The sequence below is a fragment of the Chaetura pelagica genome, unplaced genomic scaffold (assembly GCF_000747805.2).
Source record: "Chaetura pelagica isolate M959 unplaced genomic scaffold, ChaPel_1.0 scaffold354, whole genome shotgun sequence".
NCBI lineage: Eukaryota > Metazoa > Chordata > Aves > Apodiformes > Apodidae > Chaetura > Chaetura pelagica.
Genome location: NW_009953299.1, coordinates 755,296 through 780,510, shown reverse-complemented (window position 1 = coordinate 780,510; position 25,215 = coordinate 755,296). Strand labels below are relative to the sequence as shown.

Genomic DNA, 25,215 nt, shown 5'->3' with positions numbered 1-25,215 from the left:
CTCCACGATGCTGGTGAACATAAGACTTTGAAATTGCAGAACTAATGGAAAGAAGGCATATATCATGACCCCAAATTATGAGCAGCGTTGGATCCGTTGTTTTACATGAACGAGGTACAGCAGTAGGTGTGTAATGGAAGCTCAATAGTGAATTACTTAAAAGGTAAATTGATTACTGCCCTAATTTATTTTCCTTTACTGTTCAGGATAAAGAAACATCATGGTTGAAAGTATATCAGATCTTTCTTTTATCTTATAGTGTGAAGAGACAATATCTCCCTCTGCTAAATTATCTGCCATCCAGTGCTGTCTGGCTGCTGCACCTTAACCCTCTCTCTCTTCATTCAGCTTCTCACCCAATCAAACCTCACAGGCAATCTACACAGAAAAGGAGGTATAAAGAAACAGACAAAAAAAGATTTAACAAAGTTTATGGTCATATAAGGCTGAAAAAAGTACTTTGGACCATGGAGATGTGATCCCTGCTATCATGTTCTATTATCCACTTAATCAACTAGTCAGGATTTTTCTCAAAATTAATTTTGTTTTAGTCTTTAGCCTAATCTTAAAGGTTAAAAATAGTCTTTCAATTGCAGATTAAATGTATACCTGATGAGTTAAACTCATTTGTTTTTACACCTATGGTGCCCTGTAACTTAAAGCATCCATTTCCCTCTCTCTGCTTGTTAATAACTTTAGTCTACTTATGAAGAACAAGGTGTGGATGGAGCAGGGGGGAGGAGGCAGACAGAAAAACTACTTGGACATAAATGAGGTTTAACAAGGAATCTCCAGGTAGTTGAGGTGTTTGGTGAATTTGGAGATTGACCTTTTCTTCTCATTTGTCCTCTTGCTAGTGTTGGTTTAAGACTGTTAATATACACTGACTTGGAGATTTGTCTCTGAAAAAGGAATAACAGAAATCCAATTGAAGGGAATGTAAGGACAACCTGTAAGAGCACCCTAACACCTTGTAGGGGTGAAGTTAGAGGGAACTGAGCAGGTCAGGATAGGGTGCTGGCAGGGGTGGTGTTGACCAAGAGTTGTTTACTGCTCCCAAATTCAGGGCACCTTTATCACCACAGTAACAAAACAATGAGGTATTTCAATGCATCCTCTCTCCCCTTAAAGGTGAGAACACTGAGACAAAGTCAGCTGCACTCAAAGCCTAGTGTCAAAGCCAGGGTGGGAGCTAGGAAATTCCTGCCCTGAATGCTTTGTGCAATGCTGATGTGTCCCTTTCCATGCCTTTGCCATACTTTGCAGGCAGGCTTGGAGAGGTGGCCATGAGGTCAGGGGAGGTTCAGATCAGAAATTAGGAAAAATTTCCTCTCTGAAAGAGTGGTGAGGCATTGGAACAGACTGCCTTGGGAGGTGGTGAAGGTTCAAAAAAGGGTAGATGTGGTGCTTCAGGAGATAATTTATTGGTCACGGGAGCGTAGAGTTGATGGTTGGACTTGATGATCTTGAAGGTCTTTTCCAGTATTAATTATTTTGTGATTCTATGAAATTAAAAGGGTTTTACCAGAACTCACTTTTTTGAAAAAGCAGAATGTTCCCTGCACAACAAAGCTGCTTGCTAAACTGGAAGAGAAGAATCCATCTCTTGGATTAAGCTATGGTGATTCCAAAGAAGAAGCATGTTCTGTGGCAGAAACACATGTGTTGTAAATGCCAAACCACTGGAAGATTTGTATTCTGCTGTTCTGTCTGTAGCACAGGCTACAACTATTTTTCATTAAAGTCATACATCTTGGCTGAGGAGCTGATAAGGAGAGTCAGATTTATTTTCTTATTTTTCTACCTTGCAAATACTTTCTGTGTGACTTAATCCCTTCCAGTCCTAAAGAAAAGCTTTGATCTCATGTATTCTCATGAGTTGCACAAAAAAATCTCAAATAAATTTTTGGTGTTGCAAAGTTTTTTGTTAGTGTTAAGTTCTCTGCCTTCACTGGTTAAGTGAAGTACTCTAGAACAGGCTAAAAATCCTGACAGTGGATGGTTATATTTGTTTGCTTCAAGCAGTCACATTGACTGCTGGACTCAGTGACAATTCTTCCCATCATTGCCTGTGAATTTATTTTTTTTTTCAGGCTGCTCTCTGATGTTTGTTATGGCTTGTTTTTAATACCACAATCAGTTCTCTGGCAGATGTTTTTATAGTGCTACAGTCAAGTAACCTTTCCTCTTGTAAGATGTTCACAGACTGAAAATGTCGTTCAGATCTGCATGCTAGGGAAACAGCATTTTTGTGAAATCACAGAGTGAACACAAATCTTCACTACGAAAAATTTGAACAAAAGACTTATTTCAGGTTGCTTTGAAGGCAGTATGCTGGCTGGGCAGGGATTTTAAAGATTTCCTCACAATACTAAATCAATACAGGTTACTGTAAGATCATCTTAGGAGGAGATTAAAGCTTCTGGCTTTCCAGATAGGTGCTTCTTATAAACTGAAATTCATATGAAAAACATTTATTGAGAAAAGGGTTAGAAGATACAGTGATGGAGAGGCTGATTACACTATACTGGAAGATCTATTGATTGGGCAGTGCATCCAGTTCAGGATGTTTAACTATTTTCACCTTTGAGCAGGCTGCCTTGTAGCCCTGAGTTGCTTCTTGCCTCCACATGTCAGTAATGGAATAAATGCAAAGGGCTCTGAGGGGTTCTTGAACCTGAAGAAACATCACATACTACAAGTAATAATCTGTTCTAGGTAGGTGTGTACAGCGTGGGTAGTGGGGTTTTTATTGTTATTTTATGTTGTAGTATCAGGTACTTAAAATCCATGCCTGGAACCACACCATTCACATCTCTGTTGTAAAGCATGACTATCCTCTATCTGTTAGTGATAATGGCAGTGCCTTAGCTATGCTAGCAGAGGTGATTGGAAGGGATGTCTCTGTTAACATGAAGAATGCTACTGTTTGATTCCAAGCAAAACCCAATTTTATACAACTGCACACCACCCATCAATTAATTCTCTCCCTAACTCTGAGCTGTAGCTAATCTATGTATTTGCAGCATACCTATTGATGCAACATTTAAATGCTTTCAGATTTGGTACTGAGAAGTGTTTGATGTTTATTTAACTAATTGGAGAAAATACAGACTATCCATTTTCATAAATGAATGAGCAAAAAATTAATCAAAGAGTAACCACATTATTCTGAAGTATTATATCAACTAAGTTAAAATGGAGTTTCACACCAAGATTAATTACTCTCTGTGCTTCCTGTTGAATAATTACGTTCAATAAAAATCATTCCATTCAATTCAGTACAAGCTGCCATTACAGCTAGTATTTAGTGGTGTGTAATGGGCCGAGATGCACATGGTGATGTATTTTATACAAGAGATTCTCACATGTCTGTTCCATTTAGTCCCTGAGAGGGGAGTTCAGGGGTAATGTGGGGCCTGGCTTACCTGGCTCTTTGGGAAGTACTTTTCCCTGAGCAGTGGCTCCACAAATGGGGGATTTTTCCCCTCTCCTGTGAAAGTGCATCCTAAGGAAGTGACTGCTTAGGGACTGGGAAGCATGCTCAAAATGGACTGGGAGAGATGATTGTGTCAGGAATCACACAGAATCACCGAATCTTAGGGGTTGGAAGAGACCTCGAAAGATCATCTTGTCCAACCCCCCTGCCAGAGCAGAGTCACCCAGAGCACATCACACAGGAACGTGTCCAGGTGGGTTTTGAATGTCTCCAGTGAAGGAGACTCCACAACCTCTCTGGGCAGCCTGTTCCAGGGCTCTGTCACTCTCACAGTAAAGACGTTTTTTTTTCTGATGCCCAAACTGGCTGGCTGGAGCAACTTCCTCTCTGAGGCTTCAAGTTTGTTCCTGTCATCTGTTATCTACTCTGTTTCTTGCTATTTTCCCTGAAGTCCCTCAGATCTAGCGCCCAGGTGACCAAGCAGCCCTCACATTGGGTCAGATAATACAACCTATTACCCTGTACAAAAGCTAACCCTCATGCTCTACCTAGTTATCTTAAGCACCTTCTTTCCCACAATTGCAGTTGTAAGGACACTTTCTTGATAGGTATCAGATCAAAAAAAGATGCATAAAGATTCTGCCCAGGGAAGTGGTTGAGTCAACATCCCTGGAGGCATTTAAAAGATGTGTAGATGTGCTTAGGGACATGCTTTATGGTGGACAGTGGACTTGACAGTGTTAGGTTTACAGTTGGGCTCAAACTTAAGGGTCTTTTCCAACACAAATGATTCTGTGAAAATAGCATGTACATGCATTTTCCCCCCTCCTTTTGGTTTGGTCAAGAAGACAATATTTTTTTTTCCAGTTGTGTGCTTTTTAGCCAGCTCTTCTCAGTCAGCTGCAGCACATATTCATTCTCATTACAGTCGTGTCTCCTTTGATATCTCTTTAATTGGATGCATGACACCTTCTCTGCTAGAGCAAAATGCCACAAGCAGACAAGGTGCTCACTTGTGAGCCAAAGCAGCTTGATCTGCAAAAAACTTTCTTCAGCCCCACATGGATTTTAAAATCTTTTTTATATTTTATTTTTTTTTCCTTCTTTCAGTTGGACAAACAAGACTTACTGCTAGCACTACTGAGTGCAAGCAGCTCTGGCTTTGCATTATTTTTAGAAGAATTTTTTAAAGTGCATTTTAGAAAGATTCCAGTGGCAGTTAAAAATGGATGTTTGTATAAGCACGTGTACACATTGACAATGTAACCAAGCCTGATGCTTGAACAGATGCAGAGCTGGGATGGTTTCTCTCTTGGAAACCAGGAAGAAGCTAGGAATGTCTATGAGCCACTGATAAAGAAAGAAGGTGCATGTCTTAGAAAGCAGAGCTGAAAGCAAAGACAGAGAGGGAACCTGGAGTGCAGGGTTCCCGTTGCTGAATCCTGGCACTGAGTGATCTCATGGGCTGCCCGAAGGCTATAGGCTTGGAGCCGTCACCCATAGGCTCTTAGATGCTGGGGTAGGGGAGCTGCAGTTGCTGAGCTTATTCATGTAAGTGCTGAATGTTTTGTTTTAAATTACATGCTTAAAATTTCCATTTGTTCCCATTTAAATATACTGCATTCAAACTTGCCAAGATTTGTGTTCTAAAATGGGAACTGATGTCCCATTCTTTACAATCACTGTATTAGCACTCAAATAGCCTTGCTACCCAGCGGGAGAGTCTTTGGAACAATTGGAGCACCTAAATATGGGAAATCCATATCAAGAATGCAGTTCACAAAGCAGAACTTTAAGTCTAAACAGCACTTCTGAGAATGGGGGCAAAAGATACAAATGTCAAAAAACCTCAAAGTAAAATGTACCATTTCTTTCCAAGTCAAAGTAACTGTATAATTTCAAATGAGAAGAACTACACAGTACTGCAAGACCATATTTATCTAATGAAGACTGAACTAAGTAATGAGCTTTTAATGATGTAACATCGAATAACAAATATTAACTCATTACTCAATGACTGTTCTGCAGATTTAAATCTTCCTCTGATGTAGTAAAAGTCAATAAACTCCCACACCCTATCTGCACCTGCTATATTTGAATTAGATTACCACTTTATGAAAACACCTCATAGTTTTCTATATGCAAATTCACATTGTCCTTTCATTCTGGGAAAGAGGTCTCAGTTAGCCCCATTTTACACATGAAAACTGGGGCCTAGAAATGTTAAAGATCAGATTCATACAGTAATTTGAATCTTGAATCCCCTCTGAGATGTTTGCAGTATCTATTTTCCTGTTGGTTGTCTTTCAGAGATAAAGGAAATTTATCAAACATGTCAGTTCAAGATTTTTCCCTGCAATGGTGTTTCCATCTTGCATACAGAGTTTCCTCTTACTAAACAGACCCTTTGGTTTCTTTAACCTTGGCCATTTGGACCTGTAAGAAGGAGACTGTGTGATACACCCTACAGCATCTTCAGCTTTCTGCCAACAGCTGCTGCGGTTCTCCTGCTTCTCCTGTCTGAGTGCAGCATGGTTACCACCAGTGACTGGGCAGCAAAAATGTCTTAGTTTTTTCCACGTGCAAGAAGGCTCACTTTTAATGTCCTCTAAATGGCTCCTCTAGAGGTCTGTGCAAGAATAAAAGGATCTGAAAATCTCTTTGATTGATATCTCAATCTGTCTTTTGATTTCTCCTGCTGCCTGTTTCACCTAGTTTCTGTCACTGATAATTTGCTTTTAAAGGTAATGGATAAGCTTCTGAAACATCCATCTCCTCCTTTACTGACAACTTCTTTTAGTGCATTAATGGCTGAAAAGTTACATTTGTATTTAATGCGAATTTGCAAAGAAACCTTTAGATAATCGACAGTTCTAATATTCTGACATCACTGAAGATATTAGAAGAATAAGTCAAAAGAAAATTCTCCTGCTGCTGCCTGCACAAAACAGGGAGAAGGATAGGGCAGAGGTCCCAGTACTGTGATGCTACACAACAGCAATTACCGTAAGATGAAAAGGGCATAGAAATGGTAGGCAAAGTCAGGCTTCTCTCTCTGAAGCTGAAAGATGTCAGGAGGGGGGGAAACTCACTGTCAAAACTGAAGCATGTTAATTGCCTTCATCTCACACTATGTTTCATATTGCTTATTGGTAGACTTTTTTTTTTTTTTTTAATATGTAGGAAAACATCAGAATAAATAAAAAACCAATACCTGTAGAAACTAATGCGTATTTTGATCTGAGTACAGTTGAGTCTCCTTACACTGAACTACTGTTATCACTACTTTGCTTGCAAGACTATATGCAGTGATGCTTCTCCAGTATCCCTGAGTGATTTTAAGAGCCTATATCTGTGCAATGAGTAGCATTGGTTTTAAGGAGAACAATTTTACTTGGGGACAAATATGGGCATGTTTTTTCTTTATACTACTGTGCTGTGAAGAAGATACAGTAATGGGAGAAAAACAGTCATAAATGCATTTTGAAAAAATTTGTGAAACAGAGAAGTAGCAAGAAATGCTATAAGAGTTTTAATTTAACTGAGGAATTTTATGCTTTGAAACTTGTCCCTGCTTCTTGGTTGAATGAAACTACTCATTTCAGAAAGAGTTATTCTTCTCTTGGAGCAACAACTTGGTTTTCTTGCTCTGTGTTCTCTGCTCTCTTTGTCTTAAGGCAAATAACTTGCAGGCACTTCCCTGGCTTTGACAGAAGCCTGTCAAGACCTTGGAGGAGTCACATAACCATTTACAGTCTTGCCTTTAAGAAGGCAATAATGGTTGTAGGAGCCAAAGAGGGTTTCTGAGACTTAGTTGACATCTAGAAGTGCAAATGTTCCTTTGTTGGCCAAACAAACCTACACAGTGCAGAGGCAGAAAGTAATGATTGCAGATTTCTCTCTCCCCTGTCTCTCCTGTGCTTCTGCTCTTTGTTCAAGGGAAGGCAAAAAAGGCATGTTTTTTGTTTCCTTCACATTGCAAATCCAATACAACATTTAAAATTTTAGTGCTTTGCATGCTGATTTGGGGGTTTGGGATTTTTTATGTGACTGATATTCAAGTACTTTAATCGTTGCTTGCATCACTCTCATTACGGAGGTAAACAATGTATTTACCTTTACGGTGCAGATAATGCTCTACAGCTGATGAGGCTCCAGAATAATTAGTAACTTGACCTTCCTGTCTGATTCGTACTTATGAATCTAATAAAAAATAATTGCATGTGGAAGAGTCAATAGAGAAATAATGTAGCACTCTTCTTTTGGTACACTAATTCAGCAGAATAAACCATGAGAAGCATTTCAGTAATTCACCATAGTAAGTGCTCTCAGTAGCTTCTGTATTTCAGCTGTTTGGTGCTCCAACATGAAGATAATTATCTTAGTAATTAGTTATATTGTTATTTAATAGTTGCCAGACAATATTCTATTTTTTTGAAGGAACAAGCCTTTTCTTCTATATCTTTCTCCTCCTTTACAAAAAATGTTTATCTATGAATCGTTCCCCTTGACAATTTTATTTGTCTTCTGTTTACTACTTTCTCCAAAAAGATCCCAGTTATTGAAAGAGCTTCTGTTTAGCAGCTGCACTGATGGAGCTGCAGGAGACTCCCTCTTCTTGTATCTCTCTGTGAAAGCCACAGGAACTGCTCCTGAACAAGCAGGGGTGGCAAGGGAATGCAGGTGAGGGGAGAGCAGCAGCTGACAGCAATGCACACTGAGATCACAGAATTATCCTCTAAAACCTGGGTTTCTTCTCACTTGGGCTTCTAGGGAAGTAGTAAAGTGAGAAGGTTGGTGAAAAGTACTGATGTTGAAGGGATCTCACATACTCTGGTTTTATTAAAAATAATCTTTGTTAGAGGTTTCATGAACCTAGGCAGAGAGTTTTTAACTGTTCATAGAGTAAAAATGGTGAAAAACAACAGTATGAGAGTAGTAATCAAGATTAGGAAGAATGAGCTACTTCCTGGGAGGATTCGGTAGCTTAAATAAGAAATTAATCTCCCAAAAGTTGCTGGAGTGGGAAAAATCTGGAGCTAACATTCTGCAGACCTGAGTGACCATTTGGGGATGGGAAGGGGTGAAGCTATTGATGCAGCATGAGAAGAATCCCACCAGAAGGTGAAGAGATGACAAACACCTGAACAAAAGACACAAGGGAAGGTAGAGGAGGGGAAAAACGGTGAAGACTTCAGAATTTGAGTGGAGGTGGCTGTGACATCAATAAAATGACACTTCCCCCAATGTAACCATCTTTCTCAAAGTGATTTTTATTCCTTCTGTTTAAGAGGAACAGACTGCCATCTCTCTTTTTTTTCTGTCTCACATCCCTCCCTCTGTGATACTATTTCTTACAGCCTAAAGGGAAACAGTTTGTTTGCATGTACTTCTTATAATAAAGAACATCGCTTCTAGCTTATTTAATGCCTCCAGTTTTTGTGCTTTCTGAGTACTGACCTTGTTGCAATTTTCCTTTCAAACAACTCCAGTACTAAGAAGACAAGTTTTTTTCTCTAACTTTTTGTCTGTACAGAAGATGGGTTTCTTTGTGTATTTTGGTTTGGTTGTTTATAATTTTAATTTTGTTTGTTTGGGTTTTTTGTTTGTTTGTTTGTTGGGTTTTTTATTTATTGGCTTTTAAAAATTTTGTTATGTTTTGTTGTTGTTGGTTGTTTGTTTTTTTTAATTCACTTAGTGACTCAAACTCCACAAAGTATCGTTCCTACTTCTCACCAGCTGGTGGTCCATATGCAGGTGCATCTCTACTCTTGTAAATACAAGTTTGAAGTCATGGTAACAGATCAGACTTTTGGTGGTTAATATGACAATATGTTAAAAAGTCAAAGGATGCAGAATGAGTGAGTTGGGAAGTGGGATAAACCCAACAGTACTCTGCACAGTTATAAAACTTTCCTTCCAAGGGGTTCCTGGTGATTTGCAGACATCAGGGTTTTTTTGCAAGTCTGACACACGCTGATGCAGGTCAGCACAGGCCTGGGATTTGGGATCCTTGGCATCTTGAGAGAAGCATCTGTGAGCGGCAGTGGCTCCCAGCTTCTCAATGTTGTCTACCAACATGTTTAAGTTCTAAAATAGGAAGAAAAAAATAGTCTGGCACATTGCCCATGAAAGATTGCCAGTTTCTAGCTGAAACTCTTCATTATTCTAGAAAGGGTGATGAATGTTCCTCAAAGAAGGTGGAAGTTTGCAACTTAAAAAAAAAATAAAAATCCAGACAATGCATTGAACCTTGACAGTGCTTCAGAGAGAATCCTAAGGGCTGTGGCCATAACCCATGTCTGTAGAGCAAGATTGTAAAATCCTTCAAAGCAATAGACCTCACTCCACATTTTCAACTCAGTAATGGCAGTAACTTCACCACTTGCATTTCAAGCAGATATACAATCTCTGACCTGTTCTACTTCTTTCCATTGCATAATTGCCCTTAATTTCAGCACTCATGGCATGAATCCATAAGTCAATGCCCTCATTCAAGTGCTGAAAAAAACAGTGTAAGAAAAGAAAATGCAACTAATATCTTTCTGTAAAAGAGCTGCCACTAGTAAAGGGATAACGGGTTTTGTTGATTTTACTGATTCTGCTGTTAAAAATATACCTTCTGCCATTATGAAAGCATACAGTTCACTGGCACATAGGAAAGGTACAAGGAAGTAAGTTCTAAGTGGATTTGGAAAAACTTGAATAGATTTTTCTAATAGTTTAGTCAGTTTGTGCAATGAGTCCATGCTGTAGAAGTGTGCCAGCTATTCTTCCAATCAGTGCAGACTTGTAGCAGGCAACATTCTAGATATGTGTGACAGGACTATCACGTAATTGCACAAATGTAAAAATGTATAAATAACATTGCCTTTTAGATAAAAGAATATTTTGCTTTCTCAAGTCTCTTTCTGATTCCATTAACCTCTCTGCAAAACTGTAGTTAACTCTTTTCAGCTTCGATGTGGGCCATATACACCAATACATAATATAAATGATCTAGACACAATCAGGTAGGTAACACTCAAAAAGGGGTTGTAGTTCTGGGAAAAAATTGAGTGCTCCAATGATGCAGTGATGGATTTATTATGTTGTGTAGAATTCAGCTTGCAACCATATCTATGTCTATTTATATCTTAAGATGATTTCCCAATGTTGTGTATACAGAGATGGTGAATAAGGAGAAGGGACAGTCTACAAATCCAGGCTGGCAATTTAATCGGAACTGTCTGCTCTGGCAGTTCAGAGTTATAGGAACCTTAAGATGAAAAACCTGATAAACTTTCCCTTTACTGTTCAATAGGATTTGGAGACCAGGGGATGGAGATGAGAATGCAAAGCAACTGCAAAACCTCAGTAGAGAAGTCCAGTCCACATTAAAAGTTATCAGTGATCTAGAAACATTTGCATCATGTACAGTAGACAAGACTACTTTACTCCTTTAAACTGACATTTGTTGGCGGACTACCTGTTTAGTGCTAAAATTTCATGAACTTTTAATTTCCCAGAAAAAAAATTTCATGACTTTTAGGTTGTGATTTTTCTTGTAGATGGAGAAGAAGTGAAGATGAGGGGGAGGAGTAAGTGGCTTTGTTAACAGTATAGGTCAGCTAAATTTGGCCCCAAACCCCCTCATTTCAGTCTTCTCTATGATCAGTTTCTTCCCACTCCTGCCCATATGCTCTGCTGCCAGAGCTACCTCTGAAGTTATACAAAAACCTTAACCTTCCTTAGAGACAAGCCAAGACTCTCCAATTTGGCCATTCTTTCACATGGGACTGGGAAGGCTTGTGTATCTCCTAAAACTTTTCTTTTCTTGGTTCCTCCAGTAGGGAAGGAGTTTAATAAATAACATTTGATATAAAGAGAGGACACGAACTGGCTGCATCTTATGAAGAAATACAACAGGACCAAAGAAATACAGAAACATGCTTCAGAAGACTCCACAACTGGGAACACCATTTTAGCAAGGAGTTCCCAGCACGTACCACAGCAGTTCCAGCTGCAGGGCAAGGCGGCTGCTTTGCCTGCTACAAGTGGGAAAATAGAAGCAAATGATGGGGATTTCTATCAGCCATCATTATACCTCCTGTCCTGCCTCAGCTTGCCAGATATTTAGGTGGTTGAGAGCAAAGGCTGGCACTAACTGGGCTATCCTATGCCACATTTCAAACCTAGGGCTGCAAATCTCCTCAAGAGCCTGTTTTTCATGCCTGTGGCACTTGGTGGCATTGGTACAGTAAGGACAGGAGTAAGCCAGGAAGATTTTGCCCTTCCTGAAGGCTTGTGAGGGGTCAGAAATAAAGTGGAACTGCTGAGGCAGGGTGACGCTACTGATGTGGGTTGAAAAACCAGATGCTTCCCTGAATGGCTCTGACTGTCACTCTGTTTGCAAGGCTGCAAGTGTGTGGCACAGTTGGGGTAGTAGGGCCAGCTATTGTGCAGATTTGGACAAAAGTCAGGCCAGTCATGGACCTGTTCTGTCAAAAGCCTTTCTATGAAAGGCTACACTGAAAAGGTGTAGGACTGAAGGCCTATTTGGACTTGTGTAAAAACTTCTTGCTCCGTTTTTTTGACCAGGACAATAAAATTTTTCTGTGTGTTGAGCTATAGCATTGCTTTCCAAGTAATCGACTTAAATATAATTGCTGCTCTGTCTTTCACCACTCTACTTGCATTGCTTTGCAAGGCTTCGCAGGGCAAGTTTGCTGGGCTTCTCATTTTTCACTAGCCTCAGAGTGTTTGACTCTCTTGATCTTTCACTCTTTAATTGCTGATTGCTCAACAACCTAAATCAGAATGTAAATACAAAATAAAAATATAGCTATTCACAAGTTGAGAGTAAATACTAAGCATACAATTTTTAAAAATTAAAATATAACTCTTCAGTGCATATACTTTGTTACTAGTTCCCCACTGAGTTGTTAAGAATATTGGGTAAAGTTGTAAAACATTTATTTTTCAGCCACTCATGGCTCTGCATTAAGTCTTGAAATATATTTGGTAGATGTCGGACTGTACTGCTTCTGATTAACTACCTGGAAATATTCCTTTCTTGTTACAGTATACCAAGAGGAAATGATATCTCAAAGGGTAAGTGACCCAGAAGTTACATATTTAGTTAGATATGAGTGTGCAAAGTCATTTGCTATGCTTTTAATGCTACTTAAATGTCATTTCAAGCACCTACAGCTGTAGCAATTCTTGGCAGTAGGACCAATTATACAGATATATAGACAATATCTTTTTGTATCTGTAGACTTCTCTATATAGGTGAAGCATTGAAAGCTGCTAATTTGTACAGTACATTGGTTTAGGCAGCATCCCTGAGTTAAATAGCCCAACATTGTAACACTTTTTAAGCAGAAATGTACAGAAAAGAGGAGTACTGATTTCTTATCTCTTCAGATTGCCTATTGCAAAACAAGCTCGGGGGAGGGTGGCAAGGAAAAAGATTATGTTGCCGTTAATTGTTGGGAATTCCAATAAAGCTTTTGGAAGGCCTTAACAAAGAGCAATTCCTTGAACTGATCCTCTTGTCTAAACAACAGTTACAGCTAACAGAAACATAAAATGCATTCATTTGTCTGACATGATTTGTACAAAAACTTCAAAGTTAAGATCTTTGCTCTGACATGGATATGAAACTTGGTCTTGTTGAACAGAGCAGCAATTTAGAGCTGTTGAGTCATGAAAGCTTCTTGTGAACATGAGGGTCTTTGTAGCATGGCAGGGACTCCCTGAAGAGCTCAGTGGCTCCCGGGAAAAGTCTGAAGTGCCTCTTTTCTCCTAGGACACCCTCCTCCTCTTCCTAGTTCTTTTAAAGATGGGACAAAGTGAAGGTGAGATGGTCAAAACTTAAAGTTTGCTTTGAGTAGCTGAAATGGCATTTGTGTGATCTTGATGTCTCCGTATGTCAGTAAAGTCAGTCAGCTACTGTTTTGCTAACAATAACAATTGCTCAAATCCTATCTGCCTTCCGAGGTGCAAGTCTGCTGCATGAGGTTTGTGTACGTTCTCTTGCAGTTTCTCAGTTATGGTTTTGCTGACCTGGTGATAGCTGTGCAAACTCAGGATGAAAGCTAGCTTTTCCAGTGCTATTTAGACCTTTGCAAACGCACATGTGAAGAAAGTCATGATCTAAGAGGCAATATAACTGCATGTGACATGGAGGCCCTTTTTATCCCGATATAAACTTTGCTACAAACCAAGCAATGCACAGGGTGTCTGTGCACAGTTCAGTGAAGTGGATCTTGTTACTCCTGAAAGAGTGGAATATCCAGAGTTGTGCAGTTCATGTGAGTGGTAGGATGATCACATACATTGGAGAAATCCAGCAAGGAGTTACAGGCACTTATGATCCTGCTATCCCACTTGAGGGCTCTAAATTATACAAGCCTCATATTCATGAATTCAAAAAAACATTAATATAGCTCACTGTCTCCTGCCTATTTTTCAGCACATTATACTTCATGCTAAACTGGCTCCAGGTCATCACTAAAACATTAAGCCCTTTCAATTTTTTTAATGTGAAAAGCTTAATAGTTTTGATATATTTAAGACACTTCTGATTTTTAAAGAACATTGAGTCAAATGTGGTGATACAGAGTTTTATTTGAATGCATTCTGGTCACTTGTGTGTAAATCAAGAATTGATCAGTAGATTAAATTGCCTAGGCCATGCCAGAAGCAGCAGAGTTGCCAATTGTAAAAGGCTGTAATAAAGTGTTGCAGACAAGTTATCTCCTTCCTTTTATCAGTCTGTGTGCTATAGCAGCAACAAGCATTCAAATTGTATTTGATTTCACTACAGAGCAAATGCAAGTGTGGTTCACAAAATATACTGCCCTTGAACCATCTGAGGTTTGCAGCTTGGAATCTCTTATACTCTTCAGTTTATAAGATTATTTTGTTACTACTGGAGTCATTGCTACTAATTGCTTTGTATGTTGCTGCTTTCACTGTTCAGCACACACCACCCAATAGCTTTGATCAGGCCACTTACATAAACTGAAGCCTAATAGCTGCTAACAGTATAGGAGCTGCAGAGAGCATACAGTTTCCCCACCTTTCAATTTTCTGATCATCAATAGCCATTCCACCTTTGGAGGAGAGAAATAAATCCAACAAAATAAATAGATAGATAGATAGATAGATAGATAGATAGATAGATAGATAGATAGATAGATAAGTAAATAACCCGGCCCTGTTCTGGAGGTTCTGCTCATTATGTTACAAAGTTTTTTAACTAATCACAAACACTGACCTTTTTTTTCTTTTCTTAAATATTTGTCCAAAATACCCCCTCCATTTATTTTTTTTTTAATGATTTTTTTTTTTTCCTGAGCAGCTTGTAGCATTGCTCAGTGATGCCCTTTTCCTTGCAAGAAAGGGGTAGGTAGGCAGAGCCTTTTTTGTAAGCTTGGTATCACTAAGGTCCAGCCTCTTCCCCATGACTCACTGCAGCTCTTGGTTGATGGCATGGCTCATATCCTCCTACTTATTTTCTTGGTCTCTTCAGATATTTGCTCAATTCCAATGTGTCCCTGCAGACCACTTAACACAGCTATATCTGATTTCATTCAAGTTGAATCTATTCTGCCCTCTGTTCCTGACGTGCTTCTTGTTTCCTGGACACTTTTACTCAACTCAATATTTACCTTGAGCTAAAACATATTATAAGACAACACCTGTTACAGCAGGTGACTACAGATGATTCCTTCCGTTCTGGCATCATTGCCTTTTAGAGCGTTCTTCCAAGCAGCAGACAACAGTTCAGGACAGGGGGCTGTAGGGGCTGTAGGACAACATAACAGTAATCCCCTGCCTCAGCTAAGTGGTGTTAATTTGACTGACTAACACAGGGAACAGTACAGTGGAAATGAAGTGGGATGGACAGGGGCAGGGCATATTGTCCCCCTGGCAACATTGATAAAATTCCCAGAGGTGCTAGTATAGGTAGATCAGCATGACTGCACCCCAAGCCATCCCAGTTTCAGGGCTATAGTTCCCTTGCGGGCTGTGAATATATCCTTGTGTGTCCATCACTGCCATTGTTTTGGTTGACAACCACCGATCTTTTAAAGCTGAGTGGGATCTAAGGGGGAAACAGGTGTAATAAAGCTGTGCTGCATTCATGCCTGAGAGTGAACAAACCAGATGTGCTGAAAACAGCACTGCAGGGCTGGAACTGCAGCTGGTAGTTCCTGGGAGATGTAAACACCTTGCAAAGCAGAGAATAAAATAAACCAGCTTTACCTGTTTGAATACAAGGAGGCAGCTCTCTTTTCCTTTTTTTTATTTCCCCCTTTCAAAATAGACCAAACACCCACCCAGTTAGATGTCTTTTCTACCATAACTTCTAATGACCCCAAACTCATGTCCCTTTCATCCCAGCCATTCTTCTGAGCTTTCCCTCTGCCCTCTTCTTGCCTAAGTCCTCAGCTGGGATTTGAAGTCCCAGCATTAGCTAGAGCCTGCAGACACTGCTAAGCAGATACTGGAGCTGCTGCTTGCACAGTCTCGCTCCTGCCCTGTGGCATTGTGCCTCTGTTCGAGGCAGTGGTTCCCAGCCTCTCAGCTGCAGATGTGAAAACAAGATCTAGAGTAAAGCAAACCATGTTTGTTGGTTAACTTTCTGGAAAAAAAATCCTCTCCTCGTGTTCAAGTAATTATGGTAAAATTAATGTAGATACAGGCTGAGAGGAGGAATAAGGAAAAGGTGGGGATGGCAGGAAATTGCAGTGTGTTCATTAGCATATGAAGAGGGCTAAATTTATACCAAGTGCAAGGAAGGCAGCATGATCTAGTGGGCATTTAGGAAGGTATTCACATTTTCACTAAACTGCCACAGAAGCTTTTCCCTAGGAGTGCACGTGCCTCTCATGTTCCTTTAGAAGTGACTGATATTCATTCCATGTTGCAGATCAACTCAAACATGCTTGAGAAAAGTCTAAGGCTGAGCATTCAAAAGACTTGGATTGAGCTGCTGACTTACTACCAGCTGTGTGTGTGCTGAATAAATCACTTGGCTTTCATATGCTCTGAAGCAAGGACTTCAATGAAATGAAATTTGTTGCCTTACAGGTTTCTTGAGACATGGATCACTCTTATTAGAGACCCCTGGATGATTAGTAAAGTGGCACAAAATAAAGTAATCCTCTGTTGGAGAATACCATTGTTACATTGCAATCTAGAAGTTCAGTTTCCTTACCAAGCACTAACTGTGTGAGCCTGGCAGTTGATGGTGGTGATGATGCTTCTTGATCTGTGCACTTTGAGATACGTGCTTCAGCTTATTGTGGATCTTGAAAGCTTAGGAATAGAATATTGATTTACAGAGTTTCTGAATTGTCACTGCAATTTTAGGACTGTATTTTAAAAAAGCAAAGAGCTTTTATTGAACAATATCTGTCCCCTTAACAGGCGTTTCCCATGGAATGACATACTCTTCTGTGTAAGAGACACTGAGAATCTGGTCAATATTTATGCACAAAAATAAATCTGGAGGTCTTTTATGCTAAACATCACAACAACTATGCTTGAAAAGTTGAATGTTATAATCTGTATTACAAGCAGAATTAAATCGAAGCAAAGAAAAAGCTACCAGGAGTTGCAGTGGAACTGTTTTTTGTTGGCACATCTAGCCATGCTATGGATTAAATCTGACTTGAAGAAGTAGTTTCCAGAGTACTTGCAATTTTGTGCACCAGACACCACAGATCTGCAAGGCCTCAGACTTGGAAGGCATTTGCTCCTCTTGACTATATGCTCTGGAGATAGCAACACTGCTAAGAGTCAATAAGATAATAAAGGTATATTTGGAATTTATTATAATTAACTAAGATTTTTAGCCCTTGTTTATAGAAATGAGAAATAATCAGATTAAAAAAAAACAAAAACAAACCTGTATTTAAAACGTTGTAATCAGAAGTAATTAATGTTTATAAAGTGACTGTATAACCATACACAGCCAACCTACATAAGTGCAGATCCTCAAGAGGTTTGTGATTATGTGATTAGTAGTTAGCCTTACTTCCTGCCTAATATAATGGTACCTTGAGGTGTTACAAGCACTATGCACTGCTAAGAATAGTTCTCAGTGAGAAGACTTCATTGCAGTAACTGATTCTTCAAGTCAAAGTTTTAGGACAAAATAGCATCTTTCAACCTCTAGAGGAAGTAATCCCTGTGTCAGGCTAAATACTGATAACCTCCTGCCTCTGCTTCCTACTGCTCCTCCCACCTGTAATGCTGTCCTGGCAAGCCCCTGCTGAAAAGGTCAGGATTTGACATTGCAGGTCACAGCAGCTTCTTGGTCTGCAAGGGGAATTATTGCTGCATTATGTGAGATGAATTGCATCTTCCCAGCTAGATTCTGAGCGAAGGAATGAAACACTGAGAGATGTACTAGTTTGCTGTGAATTTGGGGATCAATAAGGCATGGGTCATCAGTGGATGAATTTTGCAGGCTCCTGTACTTGCCTCTCTGTCTGAATGAGCTTGGCCACCCCAAGCCTTGGGGGTGCACCAGATGCACTGGGTTGGAGAATGTGCAAAGCTCACCCAAAGGCTTCCAGAGCTGTGTTGTTAAAATGTTTGGCCTGTGGGCTCCCAAAGAGTGTCAGTGTGGTGCAGCTCCTCTGAGAAGTGTGATTCTCTGCACCTGTTCTTCATATCTAAAATACTTTCTTATTTTGAAGTACACTGTGGAGAGCAAACCTGGATTTCTCTAATCTTGAAGGTTTTCAGCCTGGCTGCTAGGTTGTCCTGTGGGTATCCACCTTGCTCCTCATCTTCTGTTTTTTGAAAAAAGGCTTTGTTATATTTTCTTTTTACAAATTCCAGACCCTCTTCTCCTCCTTGTTTTGGAGGAGTCTTGCACCCTCTGGTCTTCCTAGCTCTACACCACATGTGGGCTCACCCTCTAGTTCTGAGACCAGCACCCTCCCAGCTGATGTGGGATAGCATATCCTCACCTGGTTGCAAAAAGAGAGTGGGTAAGAACCTGGGCCAAGGGTATAGGGTAGAACAAATTCAAGTGTCATTTAAGAATGGCTTTTCCTGAGATGTTACACTGTTTTTTAAATGTGGCAAAAAAACCCCAAAAAGACCTCTTTCCTCCTGGCCTGCACTCTTCCCTGTTGCTTCTCTATTCTTTCCTCTGGCTTAAGGCTATCTCCCTTCACAGCCTCTCTGAAGGCTCTGTGCTGAAGAGACAAGGTAATCTGTTTTTCATCTGGGTGCTGGACTTGGATAGGTTTAGAAAAAATCTAATTCTCTCAGGTCTGTGGGTTCACCAATATTTAAAATAATGACTCCATAACTGAATCCTGTTTCCTTAAACTGTTGAGTGCTCTGTCAGTTTGCATCCAAGATTATGAGTATAGACAGGGATCCTGGAAAAGTTCAGGATGGAGCAGGGCAGCTTTTGCTCTGGCTCCTGCTGGAGCTCCCCCAGCCTTGCTGGCTGCTCCACTCAGGAGCGTTGGGAGCCCTTGCACCAGCTTGGGTACTGGGGACGAATGTCCATCAGAAGCATCACCTGCACACAAGAAGTGTAAACAGAAAACTTCATTTACAGACTCTTGACACAGCCTAACTGACCCTCTTCTTGTTGGCGTAAACAGCCAAGCCCTCAATTCCTTCTGCAGAGCAGGATGGGCTTTTCCATCCCTACAGTGCTCAAAGAGTCATGAGGTGAGGAACCGCTGTGTGCATGACAGCTGCAAAAACTGCCAGGAAAATGGAGTTTTATGGTTGTTTACTCTTGTCATAGCAAATTCTTTCTTTTTCAATACACTCCTGAGCTCATTCTCCTGGGATCTGCAGTCAGTTATTGCAAAATACTAAGAGCAGAGGCCAAGGCATACGCAGGGAAGCATTACAAGTATTGTATAGTGTTTCTGCACATATGCTTATCAAGCAAACATAAATATATATTTGCTTGCATCTTCAAAGAGAATAATTTGTGACATGAGTGTGCATATACCATAGGTGATCTTGTTTGGAATTTTTACTAAACATAGGACCACATACTGAGGTGTTTTCTCAGTCATTACTCAGGAAAAACTCACAGCTTTAACATTATAGTGATTATATGCATACAAAACCATAATACCTCACACAGGGGTTTTCCTTCAGCTCAAAACTGAGTACTTTCATTATCATGAGACACTACAAAAATTTACAACTGAAGCACTTTATAAATAAATTATATTAGAAACTTTCAGACATGCATCTTCAAGTCCACTGTAAGATACTTAACCTCCTTCTTAAATGAAAAACAGGATTTTGTTTGCAGCCCCAAAAGTCATTAAACACTCAGTCAAATCTCTGTTCTTTGACACTTTCCACTTTTTCCCCAGTTATTTCCAAAATTTTAGAACTTCTCTACATTTCTTATAACTCAGGATAGCCATTCCAAAAATAAGACATTTCAAAAGTTGTGCTTGGACCATAGTTATTAGCAATTAAACTGAATCACTATGTTCAGAGAAGGAATTTGAGCTTGTCCAACAAAATAAATTAAGAGTATGGCTGCTGGTTTAGGTTATTAAAATAATGTCCATAAAGTATTTAAAAGGTGGTAAAAAGTTCAGCTTTAACCTATCACTTTTGTAATACCTGGGGATTTTAATAGATAGAATTTGATTTTTTAAAAATTATTTTTAAAAAATGTCTAGAATGCTTTCTTCTTTCTTTTTCTTTCTTAACAACATACACAAAAGCAATATCCCCCAAAGCACACTTGCACTCAGACATGAGATGGAAAACTTATGTTTATAAAAGCCATCTCCTTTTGCTTAAAACAGAGAGATGTGCTGAGAAACTGGTACAGAATGACAACATTTTAAACACAGAGGAGACAAGATTTATCTGGCTGGTATACAATATAAAGCAAAAAATCGAACACCGATGTTAGACCATTATATTAAAACAAGCCACAGTAATTAGATGCTTTGAAGTCAAGCCTATATTTTCTTCAGCTTTTTTTCATGGATTATTGATCCACTTTCCCCATTAAACGGAGTGGCAGGCTCTTGCAGTAAATGGACAAGTGACTACAACATTTATATAATCAAATATCCTCCGCATCTGGCAATAAAGCATGTTTGTGTGTAAAACATCCTTTCTGAATTGACTTCCCTGCAAAACAGATTTACTAGAATAACCACATTCCTTTTCTTTTGTCTCTAAAACACAGCTTCCCTTGCATCATCATGCACTCCACTATTTTATACTGATTGTATTAAGCCTGTATCATCTGTTGTGCAACAGAACATTTCTTCTCTATAATAAGACATAAATAAACTGTCTCACTTACCTTATTTTCTCCATCTCTGTCGCAGAGGCCTACAAGAAATCAAATAATAGGAGCAAGTGAATGAGAGAAAACATTCACTCTGCAGATTTATGCATAGTTAAGGGTTTCCAAATGGTTTTCGACAAGTGTCTACACAGCGATGGGAAGCGAACCCCACATCTGCATTAGCCGAAAATAACATTGACAGATGAACTGGGGAATAATGCAGCACGCTGCAGGAGCACTGTGTACCCACGAGCCATGGGCAACAGAATGACTCAGTTGTGGCGCTGAGGCAGAAAATGGGGAGGGGAAAAAAAAAAAAGCCAGCAGCAGCAAGTAACAGGTTACTGTGCCTCCTGGGTGTCAGACGAAAAGTTGAAATGCGGTGCTCCCCTCAGCACGATGGGCATGGCAGCAGCGCTCGGCTGGCTGGGAAACGGTGGTGACTTCATCACACGTGAATTTTGAGTTCAATTCATCATCTTCCACAGAGCCTGGCAGATGGAAGGGCTTTGCAAGAGACACAAGCTTGCCTCCTCGCTGGGAGTTTGGAGTAATCAAATTACTTTCCTCAAGTAATACGCTATCTTGACAATTAGCATCTCAATACATGGAGGCTTTTTCTTTAACCCTTTCACTGCCACTTACCTGGGCTGTAGCTCACAACTCCGGGAACTCCGGTCCCTCTGCGCTGCAGCCGGGTCCGCTAACCCTCTGACAGCAGCCAGCATTCCTGTGCCCCTGAGCCTTCATCCCCGCACAGCTGTGGGTGGTCATTGCACTCATCTGTCTGGTTTCTTCTGACCTTACAGGTGCTGTAAACCCTTACTTCTCCATAGCACAGAGACTCGTTAATCTCTCTGACACTACTTCTGTCAAGGTAGTTTTTTTAACCCTTTCGTTTCCGTGTAATCATCATCTTGTATGGATCCTTAATAGCTGCTTCCATTTCATTTTATCATGCCACTGGCACAGAACCTCATCTGTCCTCCTGGTCCCACTTTATTTTAAATAAGGAATGAGCACTCAGAACAATCCTGCAATCTCTAGAAGCAGATAAATACCAGCACCACAGAATCTCTTATTGGTACTGAAGGCATTGTCCATTCATCATGGACACTTTAAACCTTATTGATAAATGACTAACAATCATATTGGAGTATGAAATAAATTAAAGATAAAAAAAGAGTCATGTAAATTTAATCAGTTAACCAGCAGGAAATGTGTTCAACTGCCTAATAAAACATCCCAAATGACAAATTTTTGGTTCTTCATCAGGTCACTCATCTTCCCTTTTCCTCATCTATTTTTTATTTGGGCATTAGAAAAGTTGTCAGTCAGCCGGGTGTTTGCATGATCATTTCTGATGACATACAATAAGGATTTTAGGCTTTCACCATAACTTGGTACACAAGCAGACAGCTGCAGGAAAACCCCTTCTCAACTTCCCAGTAATGGATGGAATACATGTTTATATGGTTCCTGCATGTCTGTTGGATGAACAGGGTTGTCCTTGGTAAACCCCAGATTTTGAACTTACAAATCTAACCTAGGGACCCATAATAGCCATCTCTAATTTATATCTATTCATTAAATCCATGAGTATTTTGTAGAATACAGGAAACTGTTTAAACATTGCTAACCAGAAACAGCCCACCAGGGCTTTCTACCTGCGCAGGGGAAGCTACTCTCAAAAACTGCCCTCGTCATCATGTTCCAGTCATTTTGGTGAGGCTGGACACAGTTTTCTCTGGGGCCACTCACTATTGATTTGCCTTCAACTGTGGGAGTCACCCATGAAGACAGAATACTTAGAATTTATTTCAGTGCTTTTATCCACAGACATAAGGGGAAGCTGCCTGGCCTTGCTTTTGCCTGTACACAGGGTTGGGCTGGGGGCTGTTTTGTGTGTTTTATGTGATGAAAGTGCAGGATGGAGAAGAGGACCTGTGGGCTGGCTTTTTGGCTACACTCATCTGTGAATGCAGGTGAGTCATTGGCCTCCAATCCTGACTGGAAGTTAGTGAGGAAAAAAGGCACAGCAAGTGCCTGACACCAAAACAAACCAGAAAACTAAACCAAGCTGCAACTACTTCATATGAACTGTTGAACTTTTTAAAATATAGATATTTTTAATTTTTTTTTAATGGTAGAGGGGTTTTTTTACCTCCTTCCAGTAAAAGATAATTGTTTTCTGGACTGTAGCCGGTTTTCCTTTGGACCATCAAGGATGTTCTCTTCTACTTTTCCTGAAAACCTGAGCAGTGAAGAGAGGGCTCCTGTCTGATGTGGGAGCAATGAATTCAGCTCAGTCCTCCTTGAGGAGGATGCTCTAAACAAAGGTTAGAGCCCTTTCTGGGCTGTGGCACTGCAAAAGTTCATTACTTCTTTTGATGGTGATTCACTTCTAGTAAATAAATAGGAGCACACAAAAGAACTGAAGTCTGTGTGTTTTTTAGGAGAATGACCTAGCTTTCAGCCCAGACAGTCAAATGAGCATATGGGAACTTGAGATGGTGAAAACAAAGATAACAGCATCTGTAGAAATGTAGCTTTCATCCCAAGCAGTTTATCCTTTCACATAATTGTGCTCTTAGGAAGGTCATTTTCCCATAATTTTCTTTTTTTCTTTTCTTTTTCTTCTTCCATTTAGTCTTCTTTTTCCTTTTTTTTTTTTCCTTAATTTCTTCTTTTTCCCTAAAAAATCTTCAGCAATTCAAAATTCTTTTAAAAGTCTGCACTTTTCTGAAACAGCTCTCCTTTCACAAGGCGATATTTTTACTCAAGCAAAATTGCTGTTTCCTAGCCAGATCCCTGACATTGATACTGCAAGGAAGTTTGGAGGCTACATCATCCTCCTCTCTATAAAGGATCCTATCTGAGAAAAATCTACTGAATTTATTTTAAAATATATTCTAAACAACTCTGAATCTGCCACTTCTGAGATCAATCTTGTCCTGAAAGTCTTATGGGACCAATTTTATGCAGAAAGGCTGAAGTAAGGGTTGGTATAAGAATGACTTATGGTATGTCATTTATAAGTTGTTGCTTGGTAGTAAGTTAATTTATTTCAAGTGCTTCTTGGTGCCTGAACTGAGCTGTATGATTGAAGCCGTGTGATTTTTTAAAAAATAAAATATTTTTAATTAAGATCAGTAATTACCTTTAATTACAGAAATAGCAGCTGTGTTTTAAACACCTGTTGGTTTATTTTTTTTTTCTCAACAATATTAATGCAACTTGAATAATAAATTTATTTAATCAGCCCAGAAATAATAATTTTTGCTTTTAACAAAAAGATTGACCTGGGTATATCAATATCCTAATTTTCATATACAGTCTCCCACTGAAAACATTGAGACCAGTTTGAAGATTTTCCTTTTTACAGAAGTATTTGATGTGGTAGCTTTGCCTGGAAGCACTTTAAGGTAGTACCTAATAGTACTAGTAGAAACTTAACTTGTTTCCATGTACTTGAAGAAAGCAAGTGTAAACCAGAACAACTGATAATACTTTCTTTTTCTTTAAGTGCTGAGCATTAAAAAGTCCATTTTGGAACTGGCATTCAAAAGCAATTTTATTTTTTTTTTAAATTATTATTATTATCCTTCCTCCTCCCTCCCCCCTGTTTATTCTAGATTGAAACTTGATATTCTTTGATATTCTTTGAGAACAAAGTCACTCACTGTCTTGAATGAAAGCAGGGATGCTGTTAATGGAAACCCCAGGAAACTGTACTGTGAATTTTTTTCTCTTTAGAATATGATTACTGTTTTCCAGACAGTATGATAACCTCTCAGTAGTTCTCAAGTCAGCAGAGCAAATGAAAAATACCGTGATCCCCTCATTATTTCTTGCCTTGTTGATTAATGAGTTAAACAATCTCAAGCAAATGGAAGAATATTATTTGTCATTGACATGCATAAAACTTAATATAGTGATCAGATTCTTTCATTTTTGTTTTTCTATAATTGGTGTCTATGATGTTGATTACTGAACCAAAATACTTTTAAATAAAATAAGAATTTATGCTGATAGTCTATCTACCATGATATTCAAATCACATGGTGATGGCATTAGTAAAATACTGTTTATAGTATTTTACTTTATTGTATTTACTTTATTATACTTTATTATAGTATTTCCTTTATTGTATTATTTTCTGAAGTACAAGTAATCATGAAATTTCCCATCTTCCAGATGTCTAATGAAATTTTCTTCCCCTAAGATCTTCAAGACAATTTTCATACCTCTGCATGTCCCTAATATATGTGTGAAAAAGGAGGAACACTGTGGAGGTGAAAACTCTTTTTTATTTTTCGTTTTGTTTTGTTTTCTCAGGAAGAAATGTTTCATTTTAGAGAGAAGGACAGGACCTGGAGTCTGGCTCAACACCCACCAGTCTTCCTGTTGAGCTCAGTGGATTTTGGAGAAACATGTTGGCTAGTGGCTAACAAAAATGTAGGGG

General features: G+C 39.4%; 1 protein-coding gene across 1 annotated transcript in view; it reads right to left on the bottom strand.

Annotated features, from left to right (window-relative positions):
• BEGAIN (brain-enriched guanylate kinase-associated) overlaps window positions 1-21,478 on the bottom strand; it is a 109,394-nt gene extending 87,916 nt beyond the window's left edge. Inside the window, exon 1 of the mRNA XM_009998028.1 lies at window positions 21,396-21,478. Coding sequence (XP_009996330.1) covers window positions 21,396-21,478 — 83 coding nt within the window. The remainder of the gene's footprint in view (window positions 1-21,395) is intronic.
• Between the last annotated feature and the right edge of the window lie 3,737 nt (window positions 21,479-25,215).